This window comes from Pistacia vera, unplaced genomic scaffold, assembly GCF_008641045.1.
Source record: "Pistacia vera cultivar Batoury unplaced genomic scaffold, PisVer_v2 Contig175, whole genome shotgun sequence".
In the NCBI taxonomy this organism is placed as follows: domain Eukaryota; kingdom Viridiplantae; phylum Streptophyta; class Magnoliopsida; order Sapindales; family Anacardiaceae; genus Pistacia; species Pistacia vera.
Window position 1 is genome coordinate 277,197 of NW_022195844.1, and position 27,182 is coordinate 304,378.

Below are 27,182 nucleotides of genomic sequence, written 5' to 3' on the forward strand. Positions count from 1 at the left end.
TGGACCACCTGGTTAAAATCAATATAGCATTTCAAATGCAAAGTATTCAATTAACCAATAAACACAAATACACAATATATAATTGAGATTTAAATTATAGTCTCTAGACTCAAACATAATATTTAGCCAAGATTCAACTATAGTGTCAAACCAAACACATAAGTCATAACAAAACCAAAATTCAAAGTTGAATTAGAGCTCCAAACAAATCAAATACTCAAAAATAACAACCAAGATTTAAATTATAGTTTATAACGAAAACTCACAAAGTACATAAACAACAATAACAACTTAAAAAAAAGAATTATCCAACCAAGAAATGTCATCATTATCCATCAAGTCATCCATGTAACCCTCAATCATCGATGTAGAATTAGCATCTTTGTCCATATGAATTTCTTAATATTCAAAGTCGGAAGCTCCCCCAATTTCTCAAGATCTATAGGTTCCAAGTCACGACTCATCGTGGAAGTGAGCTTATCTATCATCATTGTGTTCATCCTCACATGCACAAGTGTGTTTAGCATTTCATGTGACAACCTATTCTTTTTTTTTGTTTGAGCAGCTTCAAAGATACTCCAATTTCTCTCACATGATGAAGCACTACAAGGTTGACTCAGAATTCGAATGGCATACTTCTTGGGCACAGGAAGATCATCCCTATTGTAATCCTACTATATTCCTGCAAATGACATAAAAAACTCTCTTAAATATAAAGAGAGAAGCAATGTACAAAAAAGATATTGAATTTTTTTAAAACACTTACAAAGATGACTTGTTTGTAACATCGCTTTTGTCGTTGTAGTAAATAAGGTAGTTGACCTACTATGATACAACTGAATCTCTCTCATAAATTGATGCTTTTCTTCTATTAGAAGCAGGTTTTCATGAATGAAACTGATGTCATCTTTCATCTCCCTATCCTCTCTAAAATTTTGTAAGAAAAAGTAAGATGGATGGAGAAAGGCAGCTGTAGTATGTATCGGATGAATGATGTTTACTTTGAGAAATGTCATTAGGAATGAAAGAATTAACATATCTTAGAACATTACTCAATTTTATTCTAGGCAAAGGTGTAGGCTCTGATTTGAAGGATTTGGAAAACTTAAAGTTTCTTCGTGAACTTTACATTTCAAGATTACATAATGTAACTGTTTCACAAGATACACAGGACTCCGTATTAATTGATAAGAAGGATCTGAAAGTGTTGGTACTAGAGTGGGACTCTCAGTTGGATGACACACGAGATGAGTTAGTGGAAGAAAATGTACTGGACACTCTCCAACCTCACCAAAATCTGAAAGAACTCACAATCAAAGGCTACGCCGGCACAAGATTTTCATCTTGGCTTGGAGATTCAACATATTCAAACATAGTAGTGTTGACACTGGAAAGATGTGAAAAATGCACAGTATTGCCTTCACTTAGAAGCTTGGGCTTGCTTGAACACCTTACTATTAAAGGAATGACAAGAATAAAAAGGATAGGTTCTGAGCTTTTCGGAAAAGATTGTCCAACTCCTTTTAAATCACTAAAGACTCTTTGTTTTGAAGATTTTCAAGAATTGGAGCGCTAGGATCCTGTTGAAGAAAATGAGCATATTGAAATATTCCCTAGCTTGGATGAGCTATCCCTTGTGAAATGCCCCAAACTCCGTGGAAAATTACCCGATTTGGGCTTTCCGCACGGAGTTCTGAGAATTGAGGAATATGGGGTGTTAGAGGTTTTGTTCACAAGACTTCTATGGTTTTGCGAAGCAGAAATAGATGGATGCAAGGTGCAGTGTGGTACTTAAGTCTCTTACATATATTTCAGATTTCCGTAACTAATTAAGGTGAGGTTTTCATTGCCCCCAAGAAGAGAATGTATGATCTGGATCCAGTCATTACATTGTGATCTCTTCAACCATGTTTTGTTTCTCCTCGACCTTGAAATTAACAGCAACAATTCATATCTTATATTTTAATCCATAATCTGTAATTTAACTATCTTATTATTGTTTGTTTATGCAGGCCTATCTTATTGAAGACGCAGAGTCAGGATATGAAGTTCAACTAGAGTTAAGGCAACTAGTATATAGTGATAGCTAATGGCTGTCTGTTTTTCCTATTTGATGAATAAACTTATAAAGCACTTGTGATAAAATATTGTCTGTTTTTGTGTTTGTCTTAATATATTTAAAACTTTAAAATAGAGATGGTAATGGGCCCGATATTTTTGGGTACCCGTCCCGAAATGATCAGGCTTTACCCGATGCTCGCAGGCTTGGGCTTGGGCTTGGGCTTGGGCCTTGGCCTGATTTTAAGGCCCGACCTCGAGTATAGATCGGGCCTGAGTATGTCTTCAGGCCCGGCCCAACCCAATAATTTTAGTATTAAATATATTAAATTACTCTTATACTATATATTTAATTACAAGATTATCCTACATATATATACTCATTTTTCCCAAATCCTACATGGATAGATGGATGCACTTTGCGGAAAGTTATTTATATATTTGGTGAGTATTCAAAAATAAATTAATATTTAAAAATTGTTTCTAGAATTAAAAATATAAAAAAAAATTGAAATTTATTGAAATTTAAAAATTCACATTATAAAAATAGGCGGGCTTGGGCCAGGCCTGAGGTTACAAAATGCCTGTCGGGCCAGGCTTGGGCTTTACTCTTCATACCCATGACGGGCCCGGGTCAGGCTCGGGCCTGGGCCAAGGGGTATCCGGTCCCGGCCCGACCCATTGCCATCACTACTTTAAAACACTCTGCTCTTCATTTTCAATTCACGTTAGGTTTCTGAAATATTAGAAATGCATTCATATTATATTATGATGTTTTGTCAATATGCAAATTTAATTCTTTTCCTAACAGTTTTAAAGTGAAAATATCAATAATAAACTATCATCATGCTTATACCAACTCTTTCTCAAACTCTACTCTTGTTTTCTCGGTGTTAAGGTAAGAAACTACTGAAAAATTTATTTCTTTTTAAATCTGTTTTTTGAATTTTTATTTTCATATTTACATTTTGATGTGTGTTTATCATCATCTTCATACCATTTTATTCAATTATCATTAATTTGAACTTAGATATATATGGTTACAGATTCCTGTTAACTGGATCTTGCCCCATTTTACACTTGTGAGAGGATAATTATTCAGAACCTATATACACAATTAAATTATATAAATGACATTTTTCATAGTAAATTAATAATCATAGACTGAGACAGGCTTGATTATTAATTTTGATATTTACATTTTGATGTGTGTTTATCATCATCTCGAATGACATACTTCTTGGGCACAGGAAGATCATCCCCATTGTAATCCTACTATATTTCAGCAAATGACATAAAAATTTTTTCTTGAATATAAAGAGAGAAGCAATGTACAAAAAAGATATTGAATTTTTTTAAAACACTTACAAGGATGACTTGTTTGTAACATCGTTTTTGTCGTTGTAGTAAATAAGGTAGCTGGCCTACTACGATACAACTGAACCTCTCTCATAAATTGATGCTTTTCTTCTATTAGAAGCAGGTTTTCATGAATGAAACTGATGTCATCTTTCATCTCCTTATCCTCTCTAAAATTTTGTAAGAAAAAGTAAGATGGATGGAGAAAGGCAGCTGTAGTATGTATCGGATGAATGATGTTTACTTAGAGAAATGCCATTAGGAATGAAAGAATTGACATATCTTAGAACATTACTCAATTTTATTCTAAGCAAAGGTGTAGGCTCTGATTTGAAGGATTTGGAAAACTTAAAGTTTCTTCGTGAACTTTACATTTCAAGATTACATAATGTAACTGTTTCACAAGACACACAGGACTCCGTATTAATTGATAAGAAGGATCTGAAAGTGTTGGTACTAGAGTGGGACTCTCAGTTGGATGACACACGAGATGAGTTAGTGGAAGAAAATGTACTGGACACTCTCCAACCTCACCAAAATCTGAAAGAACTCACAATCAAAGGCTACGCCGGCACAAGATTTTCATCTTGGCTTGGAGATTCAACATATTCAAACATAGTGGTGTTAACACTAGAAAGATGTGAAAAATGCACAGTATTGCCTTCACATGGAAGCTTGTGCTTGCTTGAACACCGTACTATTAAAGGAATGACAGGAATAAAAAGGATAGGTTCTGAGCTTTTCGGAAAAGATTGTCCAACTCCTTTTAAATCACTAAAGACTCTTTGTTTTGAAGATTTTCAAGAAATGGAACGCTGTGATCCTGTTGAAGAAAATGAGCATATTGAAATATTCCCTAGCTTGGATGAGCTATCCCTTGTGAAATGCCCCAAACTCCGTGGAAAATTACCCGATTTGGGCTTTACGCATGGAGTTCTAAGAATTGAGGAATGTGGGGTGTTAGAGGTTTTGTTCACAAGACTTCTATGGTTTTGCGAAGCAGAAATAGATGGATGCAAGGTGCAGTGCAGTACTTAACTCTCTTACATATATTTCAGATTTCCGTAACTAATTAAGGTAAGATTTTCATTGCCCTCAAGAAGAGAATGTATGATATGGATCCAGTCATTACATTGTGATCTCTTACCATGTTTTGTTTCTCCTCGACCTTGAAATTAACAGCAACGATTCATATCTTATATTTTAATCCATAATCTGTAATTTAACTATCTTGTTATTGTTTGTTTATGCAGGCCTATCTTATTGAAGACGCAGAGCCAAGATATGAAGTTCAACTAGAGTTAAGGCAACTAGTGTCTAGTGATAGCTAATGTCTATCTATTTTTCCTATTTGATGAATAAACTTATAAAGCACTTGTGATGAAATATTGTCTGTTTTTGTGTTTGTCTTAATATATTTAAAACTTTAAAATAGAGATGGTAATGGGCTCGATATTTTTGGGTACCCGGCCCGGCCTGTCCTGAAATGATCAGGCTTTACCCGATGTCGCGGGCTTGGGCTTGGGCCTTGGGCCTTGGCCTGATTTTAAGGCCCGACCTCGAGTACAGGCCGGGCCTAGGTATGTCTTCAGGCCTGACCGGGCCCAACAATTTTAGTATTAAATATATTAAATTACCCTTATACTGTATATTTAATTACAAGATTATCCTACATATATATACTCATTTTTCCCAAATCCTACATGGATAGATGGATGCACTTTCTGGAAAGTTATTTATATATTTGGTGAGTATTTAAAAATAAATTAATATTTAAAAATTGTTTCTAAAATTAAAAATATAAAAAAAATTGAAATTTATTAATATTTAAAAATTCACATTATAAAAATGGGCAGGCTTGGGCCAGGCCTGAGGTTACAAAAAGCCCGTTGGGCCGGGCTTGGGTTTTACTTTTCATACCTTGGTCGGGCTCGGGCCTGGGCCAAGGGGTATCCGGTCCCGGCCCGACCCATTGTCATCACTACTTTAAAACACTCCGTTCTTCATTTTCACTTCACTTTAGCTTTCTGAAATATTAGAAATGCATTCATATTATATTATGATGTTTTGTCAATATGCACATTTAATTCTTTTCCTAACAGTTTTAAAGTGAAAATATCAATAATAAATTATCTAATCAAATTCTCAATTATTTCTCTTATTTTCTCTCTCATCATGCTCGTACCAACTCTCTCTCAAACTCTACTCTTGTTTTCTCGGTGTTAAGGTAAGCAAACTACTGAAAAAATTTATTTCTTTTTAAATTTCTTTTTCGAATTTTTATTTTCATATTTACATTTTGATGTGTGTTTATTGTCATCTTCATACCATTTTATTCAGTTATCATTAATTTGAACTTAGATATATATGGTTACAGATTCCTGGTAACTGGATCTTGCCCCATTTTATACTTGTGAGAGGATAATTATTCAGAACCTATAGGCACAATCAAGTTATATAAATGACATTTTTCATAGTAAATTAATAATCATAGACTGAGACAGGCTTGATTAATTTTATCAGCCATTTCTTAAAACATCAATTAAATTGATGAATTATAAAAAATAAATTATAAATTCTTGCACCATTTTAAGTGATTATTGTCTGAGTGTCATTTCACATATCATCCTTCTCTTTATATGACTGTTCTCAACCATGTTTAACTCGCTCCATAATACACTCGGTACATTGCTGGAAAGAATGAGGCTGAAGTCGTATGAGATGAAGCAGATTGCAGGTCAAGAGCGGCTATGCTCAATTCTAGAGAAGGGGTTGGAAATCTTGAACTATTTATGAAAGTAGTTCCCAAGGAAAATACAAGAAACCAGACCAATGTGGACGTGAAAGTGTGGCTATACGATCTATAAGAACAGTTGGAAAGCTCATTCAAAGGTCATCAGTAGTCCGTCATCGAGGACTAACGTAGAACATCTAGCGGACGAATTCATGGAGCGGGTTGAATGTCAGAACTCCGTGCGTAAAGCCCAAATGGCTTAAATGAGCATGTCTCATGCAGACAACCATAACTTTTCATCCGAGCAGAGTTATGAGGCTTGTAAGATACCGTTGGAAATCTTATTCAAAGCCCGTCGACGTGGACTAATATAGAATGTCTGACGGATGAATTTATGGAATGGGCTAAACTTCATAACTCCATGCGTAAAGCCCAAAGGGCTTAAATGAGCATGTCCCATTCAGACGGCCATAACTTTTCATCCGAGAAGAGTTACGGGGCCTGTAAGATACTGTTGAAAATCTCATTCAGAGCTCGTTGATGTGGATGAATATAGAATGTCTGATGGATGAATTCATGGAGCAGGCTGAACGTTAGAACACTGTTTGTAAAACCCAAAGGGCTTAAATGAGCATGCCCCATTCAAACAGTCATAACTTTTCATCCGGGAAGTGTTACGGGGCCTGTAAGATACCGCTAGAAAGCTTATTCAGAGCCCGTCAAAATTTCATCAACATGGACTAATGTAGAATGTCTGGCAGATGAATTCATGGAGATGGTCGAACGTCAGAACTCTATGCGTAAAGATGATTCTCAAACAATTCCCAAATTCTCCCATACTTGCTTGCCTCACTATTACATCTTTCTTTGATTGCAACTTTTGCCCTTATCATTGCTTCATGTAAGTAACCAGTAGTAGCTCTATCACCATCAACGAAACGAAGATCTCGAACCAATGGCTCAATAGTTCTTTATAACCTCCCTTCCTCTAGCCCAAAAATCATTCTAAACAATTTCAGTGACCCTTTTACCTGATTCGGTCTTTACAATAATCAAAACCCCTCCATTCAGATGAAGCAACAAAAAGTCGAAGTTCATTCTCCAAATCCAACACAGATTGAAGCATTAAAAAATTTGAAGCGAATCTTGTGGCACAAGGTTGTCTCATTGTCTATCTTTAATGTACTCTTTCATTGTTGCATGAAGAACTGTGTACCGTGTCATGAACATAACTATTATTTTTGCTTCATCTGTGGCAACTTTTACCCAATTAACTTCTTCATATATGTCTTTTAAAAGAAGTTGAATTCCATGAGTAGCACACCTCGTCTTATACATTCGAGGATACAATTCAATAAGCATGTCACCAGCAGATGTGAAACTGCTACCATTATCAGTTATGAATTACACAACATGTTCTTGTCTAAATCATAGAAACAACAATTTCTTTCAGATAAATCCCAATTTTTCTTTCTCGGGAAACATCCAATGATTTTATAAACACTACACCGCCAGGTGAATATGCCACAAGATTAATGAAAGATCAGTGCCTTATATCAGTCCATATATCAGACATTATAGTGTAACCAGATTTAGATGTATCCCAAGAACGCTTCACCATAGCAACATACTCATCAACACCTTTTCTAGATTCTGGAATTAACTCAGTTCAAAGAGTTGAGTAAGATGGAAGCTTGTATGCTACACCATATTTAGCTACTGCCTTAACAAATTCTCCAAAAGCACCAGTTTGAACAACATTAAAAGTGATATTGTTCACCACAAAACACTTACCAAGCATTTTATCAACAAACTCCTTGTCTTTTTCCTTATTCATTTCTAGTAAAGATGTTTGACTTTGACGTCTTTGGCTACCCTTAGAAAGTGGTGAAAATGGTGAATCTATTTCTTCCTCATGATCATTAGAGTTTAAAGCAATAGAAGAACCGGCTGAACTTTTTAATTTTTTGTTACTTCCACTTCCAGACATAGCTAAGATTGCACATGCTTGTGTCTCATGATTGACATTACCACAAATCTCAACATCATGGCAGTAATTCTCGACAAGTGTGCTTTAATTCTATAAGCCCCACCACTAAATACTTTTTGACAAAATTTACATTTCCATTTATTCCCTTAAAGCTCCTCAACATGCTCCCAAATTTTATCTTTTTTTCGTACCATATTGGTTTGAGTCTGTATTTACAAGAATATGAAAGAGAACATCATCAAATACAAAAGGAAAAAAAAAATACTATTATTTCTTCGATTTGCTTATTATCAATCTCTACATCTTACTTAGTGCCATAAGGATAAAATATGATTTTGTAAATTATTTTCATGAAAACACTGAATTTATATAAACTGTATGTAATCAAAATGTCTTTGAAAACACTTTCAGTGTTCGAATGTATAAGTTAACCAGAGAACACATCATCCCAATTAATACACCCCATCTCAACTCGTAGTTAAATAGCCAAATAAGGGCATTAAACCAATGAATTACGTACTCTTTAATTTCTTCTTTTTAATCACCAGTTTTCCTTGAATTCATGTAAAAGCAAAACTAGGCAAGTAGCTAAGTAGTGGCTTCCGTTTCACGTTTAATTTCTTTTTTTTAATCATCACTTTTCCTTACATTCATTTAAAAGCAAAACTAGGCAACTAGCTAATTAGTAGCTTCTATTTCACGTTTAATTTCTTCTTTTTAATCATCATTTTTCGTTAAATTCATTTAAAAACAAAACCAACTAAGTAGTAGCTTCTGGCACCTCTACAACACAAACAAAAGTCTAACAAGAACTGAAGCAAAGTACAAGAAGCCTTACTCGCAGGAAGCACGGCAATGGTGTGCTCAAGGGAGGAGCTATGGCAGGACCGCAGGAGTGGATTGGATCTCAGTCTGAGAGACGACATGAGGAACTTTATCGGTCTGCTCAGTTTGATTTGGCTCACTAGCAGGGACAACACCTCTTTGAGGGACTGCCAAGCAACAGATTGAGTTGCCTTTTTCGGTTTGCCTGATCCCTTTTACTTACTGGCCTTGTCTGCGCATGTAAAATCACAATCAAATACAAATATGACTCTCACAAGCATTTCATCAAACATGTTTCAAACAAATCCATCAATCCACCAGCCCCTCCTATTGCTACTACTCACATACCAACACAAACACAAGCAATCAACCAACATACGAAATTCAAAGAGAAGAGAAGAAATGTGTACCTTGAAGTCCCGAACTTGAAGCTTGGAAAAGGGAGTTAAAAAGAGAAGAGATCAAGACTCAAGAGATGAAGAAAACTAGAAAACAACTTTAAACTTTAAAGAGAGCAATCCATTGAACTGTTGAAGATTTGATTCTGATTCATTTGAATAAAAGTTAACGATGTCAAAGAGAGTTATAGAACTGAGGAAAATGAGAAAAGAGATTTTGTTTTAATTCGATTTTGAGTCAAACCCCACTAAAACGAGGTTGTTTTGGGGTGATCAATCAGTTTTTTTTTTTTTTTTTTTTTTTTGGGCAAAAATTCGCAAATTATACAGATATTTATATTATATGTGTATAATTTGGTAGCCTTTATAAAATACGGGAATACGCATATAAAACGTGAATTTACTAACCAGGGTTTGAATACACACCTAGTCTCAGACTTTCTTCCATAGGAGTGCTAACCGGTCTGCAAGTTGGCATACCAATTTCATTCAACAAATCTAAGGTATATTTCCTTTGAGACAAGAAAATACCTTTCTTGGATCTTAGCACTTCTATTCCTAGGAAATCCTCAACAAACCAAGATCTTTCATTTCAAACTTACGGGCAAGATGATCTTGCAATGACTTTTTTTTTCTTCCGGATCATTTCCAATCACCATCATATCATCAACATACACAATAAGAGTAGTGATATTTTCTTTATTATTCTTCAAGAAGAGAGTACGATTCGAGTTACTTTGTTTGTATCCAGAAGCTTTCATAGAACTCGTGAATCTTCCAAACCAAACTCTAGGAGATTGTTTCAAATCATACAAGGACTTCCTCAATTTGCAAACTTGTTTGCTTCCCTCAATCTGCATGGTACATCTAGGAGGCAATTCCATATATACTTCCTCTTCGAGATCTCCATGCAAAAAAGCATTCTCACATCGAATTGTTATAACGACCAGTCAAGGTTGACAACCAAAGATAGCAAGATACGAACAATATTAATTTTGGCCACTGATGCGAACGTCTTCATATAATCAATTCCATAAGTTTGAGTATAACCTTTGGCAACAAGTTCTTCACTATCTTTTCTATCGTTTTCCAATTCAATTATGAATTTTTTTTTTATTTTTTATTTTTAAAGTGGAATAACTTCTTGAAATTTGCTTTTGGAATAGGATCTTGGATATGCACCACTCAATGAGTAAAGATACGAGCACATGGTAGATGGTTGGACCAAACCTATGAAAAGTAAATTTTGATAATAAAATTTTGAGATTCTCAATTGGGTTTAGGCATGGAATTTAATCACTTTATTTTGCTAGAGTCCATAGCAAAGGCATGCCCACCTTCATTCCTTTCTTTTTTTAATAAAGTTATGTTTGTTTTTATCATATCTCACATGGGATGAGAGTAGTTAAAGAAACAATACCCATTTCTTTCATTTGTTTGAGCTGTTAATATTAATTAATCTTTAAATTTGTATTTGATCAAAAAATGAAATGTCACATTTACAAAGAAAAAAAAGGGTTGTTTTAGAGATCTTATAGTTTAAGGTTTATGTTTACACAAATATTAGTGTTTTAATAAAAAAATTAAAAAAATAGTTATTTTAATATGAGAAGTAAAGGGATGATAAGATTGATTTGGGTTTTCCGTATATGCGTATTTGTTTCGTGACACAATGGTTGACACGTGTGGATGCACTGAGTGCTGGATTTTTAGGAGCATGATGACGAGGCCAAACTCCACTTAATTTCTTGACTAATAATTTTTAGATAAAAAATTTTAAAAGTAGAATCCCAATCAACTTAAATTAGCGATAATTTTGTCAAATTAATGTTTTTAACTTGACATTGAAAGGAGCCCCAAAAGGCCAATGCAAAAGTAGTGGAAAGGGGGGCATTCCGAGAATTGAACTCGGGACCTCTCGCACCCTAAGCGAGAATCATACCACTAGACCAAATGCCCAATTGCTTAACGGTCTTCACAAAATAATATAAAATATATTTCTAATTTCAGAATTTAAGTTTTTTCCACCCCTTGAGAGATGAGCTAATCCGGTCCATCCACAACTTTTGAAAAGTATTATATATCCCCTGATAAGAGGGTTTCTTGATATTCTTTTAGGGGTCAAATGATAATATCAGGATATATAATTATAGTTTAAAGGGGTAAATTATAATTTAGAGAGGTATATAAAAATAATACTACACATATATAATTCTCATACAATATTATGTGACAAGATATGATTGGATGAAAGTTTAATTTTAACTTTAAATTAGCCAATCATATCTTGCCAGTATGAGAAATGTTATATAAAAATGACGTATGTATAATATTACTCGGTATATAATTCTTTTTAAAAATCACATCCTTTTAATTATCTCTCTCTCTCATTTCCCAAGGATGAGGATGGCAACCCCATGTAAGTTTACTGCGTAATCTAAAGACCGACCGTGCACAACCGTATAATTAACTGATTTTGCCTAGTATCCTGAGCGTAGCCAAAGTAAACTAAGTGGGATCATTTCACCCTACTGAAATTATTAAAAATAGGTATATATTTTATAGTAATTAATAATTTTGACCCAACTAAAATTTATATTGACTCCACTAAAATTACCCATATTTTATTAATTTTCATATTTTGTTGATCCTATAATTCAAAAATACCCATATTTTTTCATGTTTTCTCTCTTCCTCTGTTCCTCTCCTCTTCTCTTGTATTTTCTTCTTTTTTTGGTTGGATTAATTAAGAAAAACTACTCATTTAGAGGTCACAAAGTAAGATGATGTTCATTTTTTTGTTATTTTGCTTAAAAATGTTTTTTTTCTATCTTTATTAATTGATGAAAGATCATGAGCTATGTTGCCCTAAGTTGTTTTTACCATTTTATGTATGTAATTGACATAATTGTATGTTGAATGAATTGGGTTTAGTTAAATAATTGTCTTATTTCATATATTGAGAGAAAGATGTTTGATGACATTGTTAATGAGACAATTATACAAAGTTTTTAAAATATGAAAAATTATCGAGAACAATTATAAAATTGATAATTTAGTATATATAACTTTTAAAATTAAATTTTTAGATTAAATTTTGTTATACTTATTACTTTAACATATATTTTATTATAATTTCATCAATTTAGATCTTTTCACCCACTAGAAAATTTTGGCTATGACGCTGCTTGTACCAATGATACTTTTGAATTTCAAAGCCATTGGAGACAACATAATCAATAAAATATCCAGGAAAGATTGATTAGGATTCTGTAATTCTAATAATTGTATGCATGATAGGGGCTTTTCAACAACAAACTACTAGTTGTGTTAATGAATTAACAAAACAAGATGCTCAAGCACAAGCATAACAGGGATAATCCAAAAGCAGACAACAAACTTTTAATCCCAGAACCCAAAACGAGAACAAAATCAATAATAACATAACATAACAAACAAACAAAAACAAAAATTTGCAGACAATTTCTAGTGACAGTGGCTTCATTTTATGATTATAAGTTGTCTCATTTGGGAGTCAATGAAGGATACAAAATCATTACCACATGGTAAAGAGACTTCTCCTTTTTTAAGTGGTGTCCCATACACTCTTATTTTACTCTCATTGATAAATGGATTCATGTCACATTCAATCTTCTTGAAAGAGCTGCTGCACGGCTTTGGCAGCTAATAATGAGAAGCTGATTGTTACTTTAAGCTAATTAAAATTTGATCGAGCCTCAACAGAAGATCAAAATTGCTCTCTACTACGCAAAGCCTCATGATCAAATACATTACAAGATTTGAATTTAAGCCTGAAAAATTTCAAGATTTTGCGGTGGCCAACGCTACAAGGAAAATGTGATTTTTTGACTAGCTCTCTACTACGCAACCATTTCCGACGTAATACAACGTAAGTTCAGCGACGTAGTTTGTATTGAGAAAACAGTTTAATGATGAGCCTTAAGCGACAGATTGGCAATGTCAGTCTTGACATCGTAATAATTTACTACGATACATTCTCTGCATTGGAATAAGCCGTTTTATATATATATATATATAGTGCAAGATATAACAATGGTGATGAACCGTGCAGAATCTGGTTAGCAATGTGATATGATAGCCCAAAAAGAAGTCAACATATTAAGACAAGAAATCAAAGTTCGTACCCATAGGATTCCCACTTTCCAGACACCTTTAGTATATACTTTTCATTTTTCAAAGTAAGCTATCATTAACTCGATAAATCTATCAGTTATAAATGTTTTAAGTCTTCCTGCTTGTATAACTAAGGCCTCAAATATTTAAATTCTATATTTGCTGTCAAAATTCCCAAGTTGAAGTGAAAGATGAAGAATGAAGCATATATTCTATTTATAGTACTCTCCCTTATAGCTTCTCATTGTAGTTCCTCTACTGATATCGGAATTCAAGCTGCAAAATCAGGCCAGCAGTTTATAAGTTAATAATGTGTTATTGTATATGAAGTGATGATGAATTATTACTTATACTTTTTTTGTAATGCTTCATGCAGTTGATCTCATGGTTGAACCGGCAAAACCAAGAATGAGCACAGCCAGCCGGGATTTATTAGGTACTTGGGTGAGTAAGGTAATTCTCTTTTTAGTGTTCTGATCAGTTAATGAAAGTTGGTGATCAGTTTTTTTATTTTATCCAAATGTTGTTGTTGCTTCTGTGAACAGATAAAATTAAGAAAACAGGTGACAGATAGTATTCATAAAGTACCTTCTGGACCAAACCCTATTGGAAATGTGCATCCACCATCAAAGCCATGAAAGCAGCTGTTGAACTTGAATGAGAGGAAATCTGGTCATATTTCATTGTTTCATGAATGATACATATGATGATGACGCTCCTTCTGCCCATTGATTGCGTTATTTTGTCAAGAATTAATTTGTTTTCAGAGTAGTATTCTATATGAAGGCACTTAGTATATTTGTGTTGGTGACATTGAAAGTTGAAACTCCTCTCATGCTTCTTCTAAGAGCAGAATTAATTCATTGCTCTGTGATATTGCGTTGATTTCCTTTTCACTTTATATTATTACTTTTGGAGCTCCATCACTATTCTTGAGATAATTTCATGATTTTCATTTGTAAAAATATTATATAATTTATTTCAATAAATAATAATTAAAGTAGTAGACCAAGTCTACGAAATTCACTTTAAATGAAAGACACGGGATGCTTTCCCATCCAATTAAATAAATAAAAGTCAAAAATATCAACAGCCAAACAAAACCGGGAAAATAGGTTTCTTCGTTGACCGTTTAAAAAATCCAAACCGACGGCCTAGATTCAATGAATGGAACATTCTAGAACTGGAAACGAAACCATAAAATAAACCTCCTCTTCCTAGCTCTCTTCACTATCTACACACAAAATCTCATAAATCGAAGTAAATCTCTTGGATCGAATCTCAGCCGTTGGTTTCAGAAGTAAGATCCATATCAGATGGCCGGAAAAGGAGAAGGACCAGCGATCGGGATCGATCTGGGGACTACGTACTCCTGCGTCGGCGTGTGGCAGCACGACCGCGTGGAGATCATAGCCAATGACCAAGGCAACAGAACGACGCCTTCTTACGTGGGTTTCACTGATACGGAGCGTTTGATTGGTGACGCTGCCAAGAACCAGGTTGCTATGAACCCTATCAACACTGTTTTTGGTATGATCTTGTCTCTCTGTTTAGTTAATTAATCAATTAATTATTATTTTCTTTATTCTTTTGTGTATACCAAGATTTGTGTGGCTAGATTTGCTTAATGTTTGTTTTGATTATTCTTCAGAGAAATTTTGTTTTATATTTTTAGTTTTTCTAGAATGTTTAATACTTTGATTAATTAGTGAATGTTTCAATGATTTTTATTTTCAGTTTTATAGGTTAGGGAGTTTTAATGATTATAACTGTTGATGTTGTTATTATAATATTTTATTTTATTTTTTTATAATAATTTATTTATTACTATTGTAGATGCGAAGAGGTTGATTGGTAGGAGATTCAGTGACTCGTCAGTCCAGAGTGACATGAAGCTTTGGCCATTTAAGGTCATTCCTGGACCGGCTGATAAGCCCATGATTATTGTGAATTACAAGGGCGAAGAGAAACAATTTGCAGCTGAGGAAATCTCTTCTATGGTGCTTATGAAGATGCGTGAGGTTGCTGAGGCTTTCCTTGGCTTATCTATTAAGAATGCAGTGGTTACTGTCCCTGCTTATTTCAATGACTCTCAGCGTCAGGCTACAAAGGATGCTGGTGTTATTGCTGGACTCAATGTTTTGCGTATTATAAATGAGCCCACGGCTGCTGCCATTGCTTATGGTCTTGATAAGAAGGCTACCAGTGTTGGTGAAAAGAACGTGTTGATTTTTGATCTTGGTGGTGGTACTTTTGATGTGTCTTTGCTTACTATTGAAGAGGGTATTTTTGAAGTGAAGGCCACTGCTGGAGACACTCATCTAGGTGGTGAAGATTTTGATAATAGAATGGTCAATCATTTTGTGCAAGAGTTCAAGAGAAAGAACAAGAAGGATATTACCGGAAACCCCAGAGCTCTTAGGAGATTGAGGACAGCTTGTGAGAGAGCAAAGAGGACTCTTTCATCTACTGCTCAGACTACAATTGAAATTGATTCTTTGTATGAGGGTATCGATTTCTATTCAACCATTACTCGTGCCAGATTTGAGGAGCTTAACATGGATCTCTTTAGAAAGTGTATGGAGCCTGTTGAGAAGTGTTTGAGAGACGCTAAGATGGACAAGAGCACTGTCCATGATGTCGTCCTTGTTGGTGGTTCCACTAGGATTCCCAAGGTGCAGCAACTTTTGCAAGATTTTTTCAATGGAAAGGAGCTGTGCAAGAGCATTAACCCGGATGAAGCTGTTGCTTACGGTGCTGCTGTTCAGGCAGCTATCCTGAGCGGTGAGGGTAATGAAAAAGTGCAGGATCTATTGCTCTTGGATGTCACCCCTCTGTCTCAAGGTTTGGAGACTGCTGGAGGTGTCATGACTGTGTTGATTCCAAGGAATACCACAATTCCAACCAAGAAAGAGCAGGTGTTTTCAACTTACTCTGACAACCAACCTGGTGTGCTGATCCAGGTTTACGAGGGTGAGAGAGCAAGAACTAGGGACAACAATTTGCTGGGCAAATTTGAACTTTCCGGCATTCCTCCAGCTCCAAGGGGTGTTCCTCAGATTACTGTCTGTTTCGATATCGATGCTAACGGTATTTTGAATGTCTCTGCTGAAGACAAGACCACTGGCCAAAAGAATAAGATTACAATTACAAACGACAAGGGAAGATTGTCCAAGGAAGAAATTGAGAATATGGTTCAGGAGGCTGAGAAGTACAAGTCCGAAGACGAGGAGCACAAAAAGAAGGTTGAGGCAAAGAATGCCTTGGAGAACTATGCTTACAACATGAGGAACACGGTGAAGGATGACCAGATCGGTTCCAAACTCGCTGCAGAAGACAAGAAGAAGATTGAGGACGCAATTGAACAGGCTATTCAATGGTTGGATGCCAATCAGCTTGCAGAAGCAGATGAATTCGAGGACAAGATGAAAGAGTTGGAGAGCCTTTGCAATCCCATCATAGCCAAGATGTACCAGGGTGGTGCTGGTGCTCCTCCGGGTGGTATGGATGAAGACGTTCCTCCTACTGGTGGCAGTGGTGCTGGCCCCAAGATTGAAGAAGTCGATTAAGTTGGTAGTTTTAGATTTACATAGTCTACTAGGACTTTTAATTTTTAAATATAAAGTCGTCATTTATGTTTTTGTTTGGTGGTAATAGTAGTAGGGGTTCATATAAGAAACCATAAGTTAGTATTTTCTTATTGATCGATACTGCTTCAATTTTTTATCCATCTTTAGAGAAGATGGACCGATTTCAAAATATATTTCAAGTCATTATTGCTAAACATTTATAATATTTTGTCGTTTACTTGCATCAAAGTTCTGGATGGATGTTCAAGGGCAGTTTGATTGTTTACTCATATCTTGAAATTCTAGTTCGTATAAGCGTATCTTACTGAATCATCATTGAGATTTTCACATGCATTTTCTCCTTATCGGTTGTAGGTTATGAACTCCAGTCAGAAGTACTGAAAGGAAATGGAGGTTATGAGGAACAAGCTAAATTAATATCTTTCGGCATATTCAAGATGGCGGTTTGAAACATAAGTAATCTAACTTATATTTAGAAAATTGCAAAGAATTATGTACTTCATTGGATAATAACAGCCAAGTCTGACATAAGAGATTAGTCGGTTCATTCTAATCTTCAAACCTCTGTTGGAACTTTGTCGCTCACTTGCCGACACAAGAAGTGAAAAACACCCACAATGAGTTATTATATTCTGCATCAACAATAAAGAAATATAAAATTGGTTTAAATTGCCAATGGTAAAGATAAAAGTTTGTAGAATTGTATATCAAATTGGTTTTAACTGCAAATGGTAAAGGTTAAGTTTGTAGAATACCCTTTGTACAAGGTTTTTCATCACTCTCTTATAATAGAACGAATGCACCGTTATCAGATACATGCTGATTCACTTAACATCAAGGAGATTGCAGGACTGATGCGAGATATATATTAACAGTAACAGATTCAAAGCAAACTATAGAACAAATGATAATATATATCCACCATTTCGCTTCTTTTAATCCGATGAACAATTAATGCAAGCTTAAGTCAACAACAAAAATAAACTTACTAAAACCTATTATAACCAATTGCATACCCTACTTGTAAAGAAAGAAAAAGAAAATTTAATGGACCGACAAGACAATCTGAAAAAAATGCAGATTTCAATTCACAAATTTCCTTAATGGAATGAGGTTAGTAAACAATGAAGCACCAACCATCCTTACATATCAGACAAATGCTTCTTTAAGGTCAACAAATGGTCGCTCACTCCAAGGAGAGGGGCGAAGGCATACGTGGACCTCATGTTCTTCTGGTCCTTCACGACTTTTGGGCACAATAATTTCAAGCATTGTTCCCGTCTCATCTCGATATGCTTCTAATTTAGCATCTTCTGGGATGCGTTTTGGAAGGGGAATTTCCCTAATAAATTCCCCTGGAGGGCAGTGCTCTGGTGTTGGATCAGTTAGCTTAAATGTTCTATCATGCCTTTTAATGAATGGCATGCAGGCTGTACTAACACAAGATATCTTCACGATCCCATGGGAGGGAGTATTCCTCCAAGTTACTTTCACCCTTTCAAGATCAGCAAAAGGCAAACTGACAATGATCAAGAACCCTTCATCGTCTTCATAAATTGTTTTTGCAGCTGTCACAGGCCCAAAAACTTTCTTCATTACTCCACTAAATTCGTTGATCCATGGAGATTCAACCAGCTGGATTTTTGTATCGAGTACCCTTTCAGAATGTGAACCATTAGTTAAGCAAGAATCATCATCACTCCCACGCTGGAAATAATCCTTCTTCCGCTTGTGACAAGTGGATGAAACATCCATTCTGTCACCATTGCTGTGATCTGATGGCTGTGTTGATAAATTCAAGCCAGTCCCATTGAGCAATTTTCTTGGGTGGGGATTTATGCTGGTCTTCAATGAAGGAGGAGGGCGTTCAAGCTCAAATTCTGAGTGATTCCTCCATGAACCAAATTCACTTGCTTCAAGAGGGATAGAGAAGTTTATATCACGGCCTGTGAGCTCCTTCCACCTCTTCTTCTCTTCCTCATCAAGATTCAAGAAGTTAGGAGTCCGAACAACTTCAATCCCATGAACACATTGAGGGTTAGACAGACCCCTGTAATGCTTTCTCTGCATTCTGTGAGATCGGACAAAACCCTTATCCACACTGAAAGGAAAAGGTCGCTCCCCTTGTCGAGAGTGCCCATTCATATAACTCCTGAGCTGCATCTTGCCCAGAGCATTTTCAGGCCTTTCCTTGAAAACCCACATATACATGTTCTCCATATCATGCTGAACCAAAAAAGCATCTAGCTGCAAATCTGATTTCTCATACCCAGAAACTCCTTTAGCATCCCAAACAATCTTACTCTTTGATTTCTCATTTAAAACAGGCTTGAAGTAGAAACTGAAGAAGAACCAAGCACCCCATACACTATCAAGCCGCTTAGTGAACTTTTTTGTAGCTTTTGGGACATGAACAACTGTTTCAGCCTCATAAATTTGAGGCCCAAGACCAACATCTAAGATATCACACGGATCATTCCAAGCTAGGAGAGGCGGGCCAGGCTCAGATGACAATGGAAGATTGATATCTGGTGGCCGAGGAAGTACTGCAGATCGATTCATCTCCCTCTCCAATTCATCATGTGACAAAAAACCTGAATCCATTGACAAAAGTGTGGATGGATGGTAATTCTCAATTGACAAGGTTGTAAGTAAAGCTTCCCCCATATTTGTTTCTTCTTCACTGGCTTCTGGGGTGTAGTTTTGATCAAACTAAAGTAAAAAAAATCACCTCACAAACATCTTATTATGTCAAAGGAAACCCATAAATTATGCAGATTTATCAATCAATCCACAAAACCACAAAGAGAGCTCATATAAATCTTCATGATCCACTTACACATAGATCCCCACAAAAAGAACTCAGAAAGATTCATCAAGCAATCCAGAGAACACCAAACAAGAATAATTTAACATTGTAAGGTCAACCCCAACCTGCAAACAATCAAAAAAAATTGTCTCATCACAATCAAACGTTTAATTTCTATTTAACAAAATATCTCTATAAATATATTGAATTACCAAGGAACCTTATCTTTCAGTTTGGTTGCTGAGAGAGAAAAGAAAAAAAGGAAGTTAATTGAATCTGCTGCTTCTTGTTTTCTTTATTTTTTAGAATCACATAAAAAAAAATAAAAAGCAATCAGCTTTATAATTCCGAATTAATTGGGATTCATCTCAGATAATTAAAAGCTTCTATTTATTTTCTATTTTAGGGTTTCCATATTAAACTTTAAGATTAAGAACTTCAAATTTCCTTTCTTTTCCTCCACTTTCTCAGCAACCAAACAGCCTATAAACAGAACAGAAAAAAAAAAAATACACAAAATATTCCACAACCTACAGAATCTCATAAAACCATTGGACTGTAACGAATAAAGTACAGATTCAAAGCAACCAAAAATTAAAACCCACAAAATATAAATACAAAATCAAAAGAAATATTCAAAAATTACCTAAAAAGAGAGGCTTCTGAATCAAGAGATACAGAGAGAGTTGACAGCCGATCCCCAATTAGAGAGATAGAGAGAGAAGGAGAGGGAGAGAGAAGGCAGATAGGTAACGGAGTCTGTTTAAAGAGACGGTGTTGTGTAGAAAACACCTACACCAGTAAACGACGACGTTGATGATGGATTGGATGGATGTCGATGTCGTTAATTAACGGTGAAAGTGAGAAGACAATAGTCAAAAGTGGCGTCTCATATTTATTTACAATGTTGTTAAAAAAGAAACATGTCACATTCAACCTTGTAACTAAATTAACCATAAACATTACTAACCTTTACTTTTACCTCAAACTCTACAAACAACCAAACAATACTAAAATAGAGAGTAAAACAAAAAAAATGGGTTCTTTTTGTAGTGTTAGGTGAGTCAAAAAAAAGGGTGCAATTAACATTAATTTCAATGCATTTGTTTGTTTGTTAGATAATTAAGAAGGAAATAACATAAGATGGGTTGTTAACTACCTCAATAGGGATTATTAGATGTATTATTTAAAGAGGTGTTAAATTCGAGTCTTTCTTCAATTGCTAATAGAAGTATCTATTAGAGTTTTTATTCGATCGATAGTTTCAGGATTTTGAGAAATTAGTTGAAATATGTGTAAACTGGTTCAGACACTCTCGATCAATTAAAAAAAAAAAAAAAGGTTGTTAACCTTGAGTCGATGGAAATTTAATTAGAGAAAATTTTGTTAATTCGGGTTTGGATTGGATTAATTTATTTATGAGAATTGTTTAGATTTTAACAATAATAAAAAGGGCTTTTTTTTTTTCTTTCATTTGGGTATTATTATACAATATAAAAGATGGTCAAAATTTGTGATGTACCATTGTATTTTACAATCTAATGTGAAGATGAGATCATGGCCATTAGAATCAACAAGGACATTTGATGATATAATTATCATTGTTTTGGGATTACATCACGCCTTCAATTAGAAATTGTTATCCAATTAGTGCCAAGAAGAGACAAAAGATGTTGAAAATTATGCAGTCTTATTAGGAATCCAAAGGCCATTATTTAAAAGAAGAAAAGCTCTTGAAACTGCTTAAACGACAAATATTTTGGCAATTGTGAAGAACTTGAAGCTTTTTCTTCAGAAAAAGTAGAATTGATTTCATTAGTTTATTTAGGCTTATTAATCCACTTATCGATAATACATAGCAACTATTGATTGCTTGGATTCATGTCTTTTTCTGTTTGGTGTGTTGCTTTTTTTCTAGTCCATATAAGTGATAAGTGATTGGTTATTTGTGAGTAAACTATTCAACAATAATGGAAGCAGAACCCAATAATTTGTATTTCAAGATTCCTTCTTTTTCATTTTTTTTTTTTTATTTTTTTAATTGAAAAAGAAGAAGAATACTATGCGGAAGCCTGACTGTGTTCAGTGGATGATTTGATAGCTTGTTTTCCTGTAGAGAAACCCTTTTCTCCTTCTGACTTTTAACTGGGTATTTCTGTTGTTGATGGCTGTAATTAGTAATTACTTGAACTTTCATAAGCGGTTCTACCTATACAATTCTAACCACCAATCATCATCAAAAGTGGCATTTTGTGGAGGCGAAGTAGCGGTCGCTTTGTTGAAATCGTTATCTTGTTTCGTTCATTGTTTGTTTGCCAAATGTCAGCCATTGATTACAGAAGATCATGTCATGCTTCTTTAAGCTATCGGTTATCACTGTTCTGGGTGACACCACAGCTGTATTCAGTCCCTTTTCTAGGAAAGAACTCGATTCACCGTTTTTAGAATAAATTAATGTACAAAAATAGGCTATTATCTATGCAATTAAAACACGAGCCTTCAACTTAAAATGAGAGCACTGACATCACAAGCTTAGTGGGAGACTTTATACATTTTTTTTTTAAAGGATTTTGAGGATGATATTGGCCTTATACGGTTCAAATCTGTCCACCTTAGCAACAATCTCTTGTCTTTTTCTTCACAAAAAAAAAATAATAATAATAGCAGAAGAAGCACTCGTCCCAGATATCACCTGCATTACTGCAGATTTTTATAATAAATATGATGCTTATTATTTATTAATGAATCAAAACGAAACATGCCCAAATCCAATGTACATGAATGTTCTTTGAAAATAAATCTATTCCATATTGCAGTTAAGATGTGTTTTTATAGATCATTATAAATTATATAATGCATACTTTTTACTATGTAACTTTCTCTAGCAATATAATAAACTTCCATTAGACAAAGCTCTTCTTGTAATTACCGTCGCTGCCATATAATTTGTTTTAACTTCTTCATTAAGGACTTAATTAACCAATATTGCTAATCACTTTTAACAATGGAACATGACGGTGGTGGCGACCTTTTCGGTGACACCAGAGTATCAATGATTCTTTTAGGCGTTGGATCAGCTGCATTTGTGACTGCAATCTACCATTGCGTCTCCGTGGGTTGGTGCAGCCGCCACGTCCCCAGGCCGAGCCCATCAGAACCCAGAACTTTAACGCCCCAAAACGTCGAGATGGCTAACATCACTGAGAACCTAACGGGCCAGCTCATCCCAGCCCACAAATACCAAAAGGGTATGGGCTTGGTGGGCGACGACGGCCTTTGTTCAGTGTGCTTGTGTGAATTTGAAGAGGGTGAGGAGCTGCGTACTTTGCCAGAATGTTTGCATTCATTTCATGCACCATGTATTGATATGTGGCTTTATTCTCATCCCAATTGCCCTATGTGTCGCGCGGATGCGGTGCCTTCGCCGCAAATTTTTCCGCCGTCGGAACTCAGTCCGGTCGGGTTGGAGCCCGATATGTTACAGATCGTCGTACAATCTAGAACCCGAGTGTTGGTTTGATGGCGAAAATGTTTGTCTTGTAAAGTTAATTTGATAGTTATTCAAATATTGTGTAACGCAACAAAAAAATCATTTTGAAGGCGTTTTAATTCTATGTATAAAATTTAAATATTGGGAGATGCCAAAATTTAACTTAATAGTTAGTCCTCATCTTTTGTAAAACCGAATCTACACAATAAACAATCAAATAAGTTTAAAACTTTAGCCAATTTTTAATCATCCACAGCTTATTATATAATTCTGGCCGGTCCTATAAGTTCAAATGCCTCGACTTCTGATCATTCTCCTTCTCAAAAATGGCCAACAATTCCTCAAGAGTTCCTGGTTTCAATGCACTCTCTGTGGCCATTATCGTCATTGCCTCAGCCGGTGCACTGCTAATAATCTACCATTTCATCATCATCCGTTGCTGCACGAGAAGGCAAACCATCGTTACCCATCAACAAATGCCGCAAAACTCACTGTCTCTTGCTGACCATTTCGGTCAAGACTTACCGCCAAACAGCTTGGTAGATTCAATAACCGAGCTCATCCCCCATTACAAGTTCACCAAAGACATTGGGTTGTTGTCAAAATCTGAAGACGTTACTTGTGCAATATGCTTATGCGAGTTCAACGATGGCGATGCCATTAGGATTTTGCCTGAATGTTTGCACTCGTTTCACGTTCATTGTATTGATATGTGGCTTTACTCTCACTCAAATTGCCCGCTTTGCCGAGCTGATACGCCGGTTCATCACATTGTTGCCGGGTCGCCGGCAAATAGTAGCGTGGGAAACATCATAAGCCGGTGAGAAATCATATGTTTATTTTTTTAATTAATTTTTGTCCCATCAATGCCGTCGCAATCAAAATTTGATATTTTAAAAGAAGATAAATTTTTTCTTTGGACGTCTGTTCTTTGATCTTAGTGTTATTTTTTCCTTTTGTTTTTTAATAATATATCCTAAGTGTAAGTGGGCATGGGCATGATCCCAACCCATGAAGCGTACATGAATGGGTTAAACACATAACAGAGTAATAAAAGGGCATTAAAATTCATGCTCTAGAAATGCATAAATTTTCACGATCCACAAAACAGTGCATTTATACTATAAAACTGTTCGGCCCAGAGTTGTCAGTTCCATTCCATCACAGTCGGTAAATGTAACGCTCAACCCATGCTCTTATAAGCTGGCCCACGGGCCCAACATTTATTTCTAATGCACTTGTCAANTTAATTAATTGTTGTCCCATCAAGGCCGTCGAAATCAAAATTTGATATTTTAAAAGAAGCAAGAAATAAATTTTTTCTTTGGACGTCTGTTATTTGATCTTAGTGTTATGTTTTTCCATTTGTTTTTTAATAATATATCCTAAGTGTAAGTGGACATGGGCATGATCCCAACCCATGAAGCGTACATGAATGGGTTAACCACATAACAGAGTAATAAAAGGGCATTAAAATTCATGCTCTAGAAATGCACCACAAAACAGTGCATTTATACTATAAAACTGTTAGGCCCAGAGTTGTCAGTTCCATCACAGTCGGTAAATGTAACGCTCAACCCATGCTCTTATAAGCTGGCCCACGGGCCCAACATTTATTTCTAATGCACTTGTCAATTTTTTTTTTGCCATTTAACGAATTAAGAGTCTTCTTCTCTTCATTATTATTTTTTTTGAGTAAACGACATGTTCCCACCCAAGGTTTGACGAAATCCTAAGTTGGTACCACAGGTTCTATTTATTCTAGATTTCCACCCTTAAAGTAATGAGAAATGGTTAGATATAACGACTCAGGGGTAAATTGGTCATTTCACAAAGGAGGCGCACATTAGCAGATCGCCGCCTTAACAAAAATCCGGCGCACGTTAGCAACATTGCCGCCATCGTTTTTCGCTCTTTTCCAGCGATTCTTCCACCAAAATCACCCTTGTCACCACCATTCGAACCCTCATCCTCCCCTCTACAAAACCATACCCTTGACAACCCCTCATCGCCCGCCGATCTTCAGCCACGATAGCGACCACATGCAACTGGTTTTCATCGGTGTCCACCGGCGAATGGCTACTAAACGGTTGCTAGGACATAGGAGTTTTGTAAATTAGGAGACACTGGTTGCAGTGGTGACGTCGAATTAGATTTTCGTTGCCAGAATCGATCGGAATCCGGCGAAGAACGACAAAAACCTAAGCTTGATGGCACCGACGATCGGAGAGCCCAATGAGTCAGGAACCAGAGGGGTTTTGGACGACGGATGATGGGGAAGGTGATGGAGGTGACCAGGGTTTTCACCGGCATCGAAAATAGCCCAGATCCGGTGAAAACCGAGACAGTGCATAGTTGCTGAGGGCGTAATTGATGTAATTTCAAAATAAGATGGTTAATTTTATAATTTTAGTAATTTAGGGGTTAAAATATAATTTATTAATTTAGGGTTAAAGGGCATTATGGTAATTGCACCCTCACTATCCTATAAAATGTTAACAGTGTTATTTTAAAGGTGAGAATCTGGAATAAATAGAACCTGTGATACCAACTTGGGATTTCGTCAAACCTTGGGTGGGAATATGTCATTTACTCTTTTTTTTTTTTTTCTGATTTATACTGTTCAGAGAAATTGCCTGGGTCTAAATTAAACATTCAGCCATTTAATTAGCCTTTACATTAAATAGGAACGTTGAGGAATTTATTTTTTGGTCATAAAAGATTTATGATGATTAAATGTACAATGAAATTCAATCATGAAGACAATATAGTGACATATTAACCACTCCTAAGGCGATAGAGACTCTTGGATATATTACTCAAAAAGTCTTCAGTTTGATTCTTTTCGATTGTTAATAGGGGTGACCACTGTAGGGTTTACTCGGTCGTTAACTTCAGGACCTTGGAGAATTAATCGAAATGCGCACAGACTGCCCAGATACCCTAGGTCACCAAAAAATTTAATTGTCATGTATCAAAATACTAATGTAGACTAATAGTTATTGTTAGGTAGAATTCTCTCTTATTTTGTTTCTAAATGAGCCTTAAATATGTAATCTAAGACCTTGGTTGTTGTATCAACATAGGGTTTTCATTACTACGTTACCTCTAAGTTACGGCACAACATGCTTTCCTTCTAATTTAGGAAACTAATGCTATCACCCTCCAATGGTACTAGTTAAAAATAACAATTCAAAGGGTAAAAAGACATATTTTATATACATCGTTGACAACTTTTTATTAAAATGATTGGAAGTTTTGGTTAATCAACTTGTAGTTTTAAGCAAACATTAGAAAGTCTTGACTAATTGATTAACCGTTATTAGCACCATTACAATTATTGAATATAAAAATAGCCACTTATTTGACCAAAGCCATCACCTGTTTATTCAAAATTTATAGAGTTGACCACTTTTTCCCACACAAATAATGGTTTAATGATATTTTTTTATTCACAAACTTTTAAAATACCATTTTATTATCAAAATTTATATTTTAACAGCGAATAAAGAACAAACTGGTCCAGGCTATTAGGGATTTTGAAGAGGAAAAGCCGATGAGTCTTTTGATGGTTGAGATTAATTAGAATTTGACTTGGGAAGGGTGGCTATGTAAGCCTTAATCGCTCGATTGTCAGATCGACCAGAGTAGGGTTTGGGGGGTTTTGGTGAGTGATGATCAGAGAAGAGAATAGTGGTAACGTGGGGTCGTAATGATGTCGAAATCTGAAATAGAATATAAATTTAGATAATAAAGTAATATTTTAAAAGTTTG

At 35.4% G+C, this 27,182-nt stretch overlaps 5 protein-coding genes and 1 non-coding gene across 6 annotated transcripts; 4 read left to right on the plus strand and 2 right to left on the minus strand.

The window, feature by feature from the left end:
* Positions 1–11,251: 11,251 nt before the first annotated feature.
* TRNAP-AGG lies at positions 11,252–11,323 on the minus strand. Its single transcript has one exon. It is a non-coding gene; the product is annotated as a tRNA-Pro (tRNA).
* A 2,346-nt stretch (positions 11,324–13,669) lies between these two features.
* On the plus strand, positions 13,670–14,382 carry LOC116126108 (CLAVATA3/ESR (CLE)-related protein 46-like). The gene is made up of 3 exons (XM_031411817.1): positions 13,670–13,807; positions 13,896–13,963; positions 14,065–14,382. The coding sequence occupies exons 1-3, from the start codon at positions 13,711–13,713 to the stop codon at positions 14,155–14,157; spliced, it is 258 nt and encodes an 85-aa protein (XP_031267677.1). The 5' UTR covers positions 13,670–13,710; the 3' UTR covers positions 14,158–14,382.
* Positions 14,383–14,736: 354 nt separating this feature from the next.
* LOC116126122 (heat shock cognate 70 kDa protein 2-like) lies at positions 14,737–17,326 on the plus strand. Its single transcript, XM_031411827.1, has 2 exons — positions 14,737–15,049; positions 15,356–17,326. The coding sequence occupies exons 1-2, from the start codon at positions 14,836–14,838 to the stop codon at positions 17,086–17,088; spliced, it is 1,947 nt and encodes a 648-aa protein (XP_031267687.1). The 5' UTR covers positions 14,737–14,835; the 3' UTR covers positions 17,089–17,326.
* A 665-nt stretch (positions 17,327–17,991) lies between these two features.
* Positions 17,992–20,675, minus strand: LOC116126126. Its single transcript, XM_031411830.1, has 2 exons — positions 20,565–20,675; positions 17,992–20,043 (listed from the first exon to the last, which is right to left on the minus strand). Exon 2 carries the CDS (start codon positions 19,774–19,776, stop codon positions 18,259–18,261), a length of 1,518 nt encoding a protein of 505 aa, XP_031267690.1. The 5' UTR covers positions 19,777–20,043; positions 20,565–20,675; the 3' UTR covers positions 17,992–18,258.
* A 2,240-nt stretch (positions 20,676–22,915) lies between these two features.
* On the plus strand, positions 22,916–23,450 carry LOC116126109 (RING-H2 finger protein ATL52-like). The gene has a single exon (XM_031411818.1). It carries the CDS (start codon positions 22,923–22,925, stop codon positions 23,436–23,438), a length of 516 nt encoding a protein of 171 aa, XP_031267678.1. The 5' UTR covers positions 22,916–22,922; the 3' UTR covers positions 23,439–23,450.
* A 284-nt stretch (positions 23,451–23,734) lies between these two features.
* On the plus strand, positions 23,735–24,232 carry LOC116126115 (RING-H2 finger protein ATL52-like). The gene has a single exon (XM_031411823.1). It carries the CDS (start codon positions 23,735–23,737, stop codon positions 24,230–24,232), a length of 498 nt encoding a protein of 165 aa, XP_031267683.1.
* Positions 24,233–27,182: the final 2,950 nt, after the last annotated feature.